Genomic DNA, 7,683 nt, shown 5'->3' on the forward strand with positions numbered 1-7,683 from the left:
ATACTTAGAGACACCTAGAGCAGACGGTTCGATCACTAAGTCAAACTGGTTCAAACTTCAAAACAGTCAAGTGGGGGGAGGGGGGCAAGTTTCCAAAATTCAGCCTGCATGACCACAACTGCCCACTTTCTTCACAATCTGTTCCTTGGTTCCCCTTGTCAAGCTCAATTTGCCTTGTGACCAGTTGGCTATCGTCAGCTCTTAATCTATACTTGTGAATAAGGCTATCTATAACTAGAAGCCCCATATTGAAGCATTTGTAACAGCTGAAGTGGAAGATCAAGAGAAGACAGTTACACAAAAAATGCTCGTATTTACATGTGTAAGGGTATAGGACACCAGGCAAATCAAATATCTTACGAAAAAATTTGTAAAATACAGCCCATATATCAAACAAACTTTAACATAATTTGCTTCCCTAAAGTTGGTTTAGCGGCGTATTGCCGTATGTTACTAAACAGAGAATGAATAAATACATGCTGCTTTCATAGAAAAAAAAATTAATTTGGAACTGTTGCTGTGACTGTCCTATGTCTGGGATCCGTGAGAACCGTATGAACATGAGTAAATCCAGCTTCACTTAGTGTGGCTTCCAAATCAAGCAGGTAGTATTCATCAAGAAATGGTTCTGTGCTCTTCATTAATGTAAATAGTACTGGAGACAGTTCCTGAAATGAAACTCACATTAGGCAGTTAAGTTGAAACCACAATAACAACAATAGAGAATCCCTGCTGCAAAATTTTCCCTATTATTAACATACTGATTATTTGCAATGTTTCCCTTATTTGGATGTTTTAACATTAATTGCAACATTTCCTTATATGGTATTATCTGCTCTCTATCTCTCTCCTATCACATGGGTCCCACAATTAATCTACATGGCTTTTGTCAAGTGGTGATAGGTGCAATTATAGTGGAACGGAAGAAGTATCATCTAGGGCCTATTATTCACTTCACCTAAAATTTGCCAAGAAATTCGTTATACTGATTAAACTGATTTATAGTTATTGAAACTGATTATTGCTGTTTTTCCACTGTTATTCCTTATCGTGTTTACAACTCAAACTACTTTATTTTATTGAAGCTGATTTTGCTAATTATTGAAACTAATATTAACAGTGGACACTATCCTTTCAAAAAAAAAAAAAAGTGAACACTATTCGTTTACGTTGAAGTGAACACGCATTACTCAGGCATCAATAGGCATAAATAATATCACCAATGTGCATGCAGCCAGGCACAATAATGAAAATATAGAAGAAAACTACACAGGCACGAAAGTTGAGCAGATTAGATTTTCAATGTGGCTTTCAAGACAATAAGGGACCAGGAGAGGAGGCAGAAGTATAGATTCCTTGAGAAATCTGGGATTCCTTATGTCTTCTTTTATCCTTCATATAACATATTCAACCTAAGGCATATTCCTACACACTTTTTATAAAGAACGCATTGCATTTGTGTCCAAATATGCCCTACTCCACAAAGAGTAGAAGGGATTGTAAAAATGGCGGAGCCTGACAAACGGAAGACATATCAATATGTAAATGTATTTCAATATTCTTAAGAGCATATTCTCCATCTTGAATCAACCTCTCTTGTCAAGGTTAGTCACAGTTGGAACAGACTATCACGGCAGCAAAAACTACGATCTATGGGGGTCCAACCAAGACTCTACAACAAACTCTATCAGTTAACTAGTTGCAGGCTAGAGAATTTACCTGAAGCTTTTTTGACTTGGGCTGCAGAAGAGACAAATACTATGTTAGCATCCCAAAGACACAGCAATAAAACCACTTTGGAAGATAAGAGATTACTATATTATTTACCGAATTATCTGTGATGGCAATGGTTCCACCTGGTCTGAGAAGCCTGAATGCTTCCTTCACCAAATTGACTGTTGCTTTTGCTGGACATTCATGAAGCTGGATTCATAGTTACCAGATCGTCAGCCACTAAATACTATTACTAGGTTCTTCAAGGCTCCAATGAATTTGTACGTGGACAAGGCTATTCATCATACAACTTTAAAAAACTAAAGAGTGACAAACTAAAGCATGAAGCTCTAGTATTAAAAATCAAACTGCCATCTCATTAGTTCCATTACAAAATTACCAACATACTTTCGTGACAGATATATTTTCAGTGTTCAGTATAATGCTATGATGCCTATGTTAGAAAAAAAAATTGCTATGATGATGCACTCATTTTACAGCTGAAACTGTGAAACAACCAGCTATTAAGTGTTGACTGTTCAGTAATACTTCTCTTACATTTACATCTTATTTTTGACTAAAAATAACTCAGCAAAGAGCAACATGAGACTGCATATGTTGTGACAAATGCAATTAACAAAACAAACAATTAATGAACAATTGATACAAGGATTTAATATGGTTCACTAACAATGTGTTAGCTACGTCCACACAGCAGGGATAACTGATTTTATTAGGTTTTGGAGAGAGAGACTACATGATACAAAATATGGAGGCAGAAGTCAATTATAGGGTTTATATAGTACTCTACTAATTAACCTAAACAAATGCAACTAAACCAGAAACTAAAACAGATTAGATAGACTAAACAGCAAGACCCCCGTGCTTGGTTAATCCTAGCACCAGATAATTAATTCAAGGCATAGTTCAAAAGCATACAGTATCCATAGTTAGTATGTAAAGTTCTGTAACACATGAATCAAAACAAAGCAACGGAAAGAACGATTTATGAAAAGACCAACAGAATTAATGATCATGGGCTCTTACTACCACAATGAATATGAGTAAGTTTTTAAGTGAGACATACAACATAAGCAATTGAAACAAGGTCAAATGACTTGGCTGGCAAGCCCGTATCTTCACCATTTGCATGGATCCAATTAATGCATTTTCCTCTTGAAGGTCTACTCTTTTCTTTGAATTGAGCAACAGCCAAAAAATAAGGTGACAAGTCTAATCCCTGCAGTCAGCACATTTCCCAACCATCTTAATACCAGAATAACATGACGAAATAGCATTTCAGAAAGGAAATAGGAACCAGAACTCACAGTAACATTAGCAGAAGGATATTTGTCGGCCAAAAATCTTGTGCTCCAACCTATGGAGCATCCTATGTCTAAGATATTTCCAACAGTGGAATTTCGAGAGTATTGCTGATGATGTTTCTCAATTACGCGAAGCCAATTCCCACGTACTACTTCAATTGCTTCATCCAGCGAAGAAGCATCGGGTATAGCTCTTCTAGTAATTGACAACGTGGCAGGCTCCGCCTCTGCTGCAGCCTACACATACAAAGCAATCTCGTGATTTCTGGTGCTCTTGGGACTGATTAACTTACATTTGAACATTATATAATTTAAGTTCACCATACAGTGTATCCAAAAAAAGCTCTTGCATTAACATGTAATGACCGATTCATCATACACCATTCGGGTAGAGCATCAAGATCCAAGGTATAAAGTTCTCAGCTTAATAATGGCAACCGAAAAGAATACTAGAAAAAAATATAGTTGGGTTGCCTAAAGGCTTCTAGGTTTGAAAACCCAGTATCCTAGGAGTAACACTTGTTTGCATGTAAAGTTCCTTAATAGGTGGCAATTTCTATCCTACGAACAAAGAACCTTATACCAGAGACTTCCTTGTCAATTGAAGAGATGTGCTACTAGATGAAGTCAAGACACGGGGCTGTAAATTAGAATTGACAAACGCCTTGTGCCATATTTGAAATTTCATAGCGGTTAAAGATGTTAACGCCCAGTTCTAAGGTATGCAGAATTTAAGGGTGGATGCCCATTTTCACAAGTGACTCCTAAGAGGATTATTCTATGCATGCATCTGGGAATTCAGTGTTCAAAGTTACAGTATGGTATTTGCAAACATCAACTTACAAGCTTCTACATCATAGTCACATAAGAGGTTAAGCATCTCCTGTTGCCTAATTCTCACTTCTTAAGCTAGCAAACATATCTAGCCCATTTTCAGCAGGATCTGTAGACACTAGAGACATGGAAACCCCTAGCCAAAGCGGATAAAAGCCTTGCTTATATGTACTGATAGATTAGCCAATACGTATCCGTAATTCGGTGTCTGCAAATAGTAAGTTGTCACAATTTTAAGCCCCTCCATCGATACCACCAAATACCAATAGTCTCCATCAAAACAAAAGCACCAAACCAAGAAGGATATATAACAGAAATAACACATTCGAATAATAAATATACCAACATGAATAAGCAATTACCAGCCATGAAAGGTTTCCTTCATCATAGGCATGAAAGGGATTTAAGTAATCTGCATTGGCAGTCAATAGTCACATAATCATTATTCTGGATTCATCAAAGGACAAAAGAAAGAAAACACAAAAACTCCCTTGACTACTTCATCCATGTATAACATTTTGTATACAAAAATAAATGACCGTACCAATAACAAAATTTATGGCTAATTATGTAACTTAAGTCAAATCTAATAATGATCATTACAATACAACTTATATTTCGTTGACTACGTCAAAATGTATATTTCATCGACTACGTCAAAATGTATACTTCCGTTGTCAATTTCCATTACTATTCTCCACCATATATTTGTTTTTTGAATGTTAATGGAACTTTTATGGAGAATTGGAGATTCTTGAGGATGGAGTGATGGACATGCATTAACCTCGACATTGGCCTGAGACTTTCCTTTCACAAGTACACGTTTGACTCATTACTATTACCGGATTTTAGTTCCGCCTTTTAAGCGAGCCGTAATTGGTTTCCCATGTTTTGATTTCAACTTCCCCACCAGAGATTTCTGATTCAATATTGTAGCAAATTATGGCCATAATAATAACTTCATTATTCCAAGTTTTAGTAACATTGTCTAAGATGCCAAAGCGGAATCCCATTTCGAAACTGAAGTAGCCACATTATGAGCTCTGCTATTAGATGTGAAAGAAAAAGAGACATTGGATGAGAAATTACAATCTGGGTATACAATGTTCGGGTTTTCAACACTCTCCATCTCCTTGTAGACCTCTGATTCCAATATTTCCTTGGTCATTTCCCTCCATCGAATATTCGTTTTCTCAGCTGTACTGTTTCATATCCCACAACTTCAAATTCCATCATCTTCAACAGAAAGGCCAAAAGTTTATGTTTATTAAAAGGAAAGGAAAGAAAAAGGCAACAGTAAGCAAATTAACAAAAACAGGGAAAGAAACATGGGAAACTAGAACTCTCATTAAACTAAGTTACGATTAATCCATCCATCTCAAAACTAATGCAACCGTTTTACTTTTGCACAATCCACTTAAGTCACTTCAACCATGTCTACTAATACATAAAGCAATGTATTAAATTTGTCTTAATGTATATTTAATATTTTTAAAATATATATACTTTTTGCGTTTCTTAATAAGAGGTCGTTTGGTTCACCTCAAATTCCACTGAAATTTGAATTTCCTAGAAAGTACAAAATAGGATAGTTGTTTGGTATGCAGAAAATAGGGATTTCATGGCAAATAGAATTTTCAAGGAAATGGAAATTCCTATGAAGTGCAGGAAATTAATCACCAACCCCCCTTGGTAATTAGAAATTCTTGTGTCGATTACAAATTCATATGCTCAACCAAACACCAAAAGCCATTTCCTAGAAAATACACAAGGGAATTTACTTTCCATGAAATAAGACTTCCCATGAGAATTAAGTTCCAACGGTTACCAAACGAGATCGATGTATTACATTCACTTTTTCATGTAACTCGATGCATTTTTTTATTACTAATATATTTAATAAGTGTTACATCCAACTTTTTATGTAACTCAATTACTCAATACCGGGCCAAAAGTCTGTTTGCTTGCCCACAATCCGGCCCGGAAGAAATATGGGCCACCAAGTCTGTGTCCAGATCCCATCTTTGGGCCACATTTTTGTGCCCAAGCCAGCTGATTTTTTGGGCTGGGTCGGACTCAGTTTTGATCAGCTCTATGCACTAAGTAAAAATTATAAAAAATATTTTAAAAGTACTCGACTTTGTTTTTGAGTTTTTCTTTATATAATAACGAGAAAAATAAAGTGGAATTAGTTGATAAACAATGTCAATTTACTCAACGTAATACTTATTTGAGAACTTTTCATAATTTCTACCCATATGATACTCAAATATATTAATGGTCAAAGTTAAAACTCGACAGATATGAAAGTCAAACTGTTAAACTCACTCGAACACAAGAGGAATAGAATTAAAAATTTATAATATACACAAAATATAATGAAACGATGTCAAGACTTCATTTACAATCACTTGAATTAAATCCAATTCTACTTCAAAGTGCAAAGAGGTCTGTATCAAACAACGATGTGAAAGACGAGGGTTTTCAGAAGTGTTATATCTACTCAACGATCGAGGTTTTATCATATTAGAATTGTATTTATTTTATTTTGATATGTATTTGTTTAATACTTGGTAGATGTCGTATGATTTTGAATTAATGAATTAATGTTAATTTAAAAAAAAAAAAGTTAGTCCCAACCAACAAACGAGTAAAAATCCAATATACCAATATCCACTAATTCAACTAAAACCATAAAATTTCATCCCAAATATTCACAATTTCTCTACAACAAAACAGAATTATACCCTTGTACTCCAAAAATCCTAAGAAATTTTGCAAAAAAATCAAGAAAGTTGAAAAAAAAAAGGAAAGACCTGATAAGCGCTTGTCTGGCACCAAACTTCATAGCAGAATAAAGGGGTTTAAAGGAAATCAAGGCCCCAACAAGGCGAGAAAGTGGGGTCTTCCCACTCCATTTGGGTCTTTCGAGGGTCCCCTCTTCGTATGAAACGATGTCGGAGGAGGCCATCATGTGAATGGTGAGTGAACGACGAGGTTCCCTTTTTGATGTTGTAAACGAGGTGCCATTGCAGTTGAGGAATGTGGGGGTGAGAGTTCTGGGACACAGCGCCATTGATGACACAGAGAAACAAAAGAGAAACTGGTATGGTGCTGACTGCTGAGTATAGTGTCAAGATGATAACTCATGAGAGGCTTGAATTTTTGCCACCGTGTTATGATTTATGCAATCGTATCTTCCTTCCCCAATTGTTTTCTGACAACTTTGCCTAGATTTTCTTGTGGGGGGCGCGGGGCTAGTAGGAATATTTTTTTTTAATACAAAAATTAGACTTAGGGTACGTTCTATTCAACTTATTGGCCCTGAATTTATTGGATCTTATCTGAACTGAACTTATTGAACCTGAACTGAACTTATTGGAACTTATTAAACCTGATTGGACCTGATTCAACTTATTGGACCTGATTGAACCTGATTGGAACTTATTGGACCTTATTGGAACTTATTGACCTTATTGAAACTTATTAGACCTTATTGGCCCTTATTGAAACTTATTAGACCTTATTGGACCTGATTGAAACTTATAAGACCTTATTGGACCTGATTGAAACTTATTTGACCTTATTAGACAAAAAAATTGACTATTAGTAATATAAATATTACCCTTAACGTAAATACTACCCCTCAAAATTTATTATGAAGTAATAATTAATAAAATTCATCCTTTAAAAAATAATTATTATTAATTATCTCTTATGATAATTAATTTAACAAAAAAAATTTACTATTAATATATTTAACATGTTATCTCTAGTTATTTAAAGACGAATTGCAAAATATTGTAATTAT

The 7,683-nt window shown here is 35.2% G+C and overlaps 1 protein-coding gene across 3 annotated transcripts; it reads right to left on the bottom strand.

Moving 5' to 3' along the window:
- Positions 1 to 293: 293 nt before the first annotated feature.
- LOC104903532 (hypothetical protein) lies at positions 294 to 7,071 on the bottom strand. 3 transcript variants are annotated; one of them, XM_010691576.4, is made up of 8 exons: positions 6,689 to 7,068; positions 4,962 to 5,074; positions 4,235 to 4,284; positions 3,042 to 3,275; positions 2,801 to 2,953; positions 1,828 to 1,923; positions 1,720 to 1,740; positions 294 to 668 (listed from the first exon to the last, which is right to left on the bottom strand). In XM_010691576.4, the coding sequence occupies exons 1-8, from the start codon at positions 6,946 to 6,948 to the stop codon at positions 501 to 503; spliced, it is 1,095 nt and encodes a 364-aa protein (XP_010689878.2). In that variant the 5' UTR covers positions 6,949 to 7,068; the 3' UTR covers positions 294 to 500. The 3 variants fall into 3 exon arrangements, with proteins under 3 accessions (XP_010689878.2, XP_010689879.2, XP_019107377.2); XM_010691577.4 differs by having other exon boundaries at positions 4,962 to 5,108; positions 6,689 to 6,829; XM_019251832.3 differs by lacking the exon at positions 2,801 to 2,953 and having other exon boundaries at positions 6,689 to 7,071.
- Between the last annotated feature and the right edge of the window lie 612 nt (positions 7,072 to 7,683).

The sequence above is a fragment of the Beta vulgaris genome, chromosome 9 (assembly GCF_026745355.1).
Source record: "Beta vulgaris subsp. vulgaris cultivar EL10 chromosome 9, EL10.2, whole genome shotgun sequence".
Lineage (NCBI taxonomy): Eukaryota > Viridiplantae > Streptophyta > Magnoliopsida > Caryophyllales > Amaranthaceae > Beta > Beta vulgaris.

What these genes read in the sequence shown, in the direction of transcription:
- LOC104903532 (XM_010691576.4), bottom strand. Translation starts at nt 6,948, where the DNA reads ATGGCGCTGTGTCCCAGAACTCTCACCCCCACATTCCTCAACTGCAAT. An exon ending in GCCAGACAAGCGCTTATCAG is followed by an intron (nt 5,075 to 6,688) that starts GTCTTTCCTTTT and finishes GATATGAAACAG; the next exon opens with TACAGCTGAGAAAACGAATA. An exon ending in TTGCCATCACAGATAATTCG is followed by an intron (nt 1,741 to 1,827) that starts GTAAATAATATA and finishes TCTCTTCTGCAG; the next exon opens with CCCAAGTCAAAAAAGCTTCA.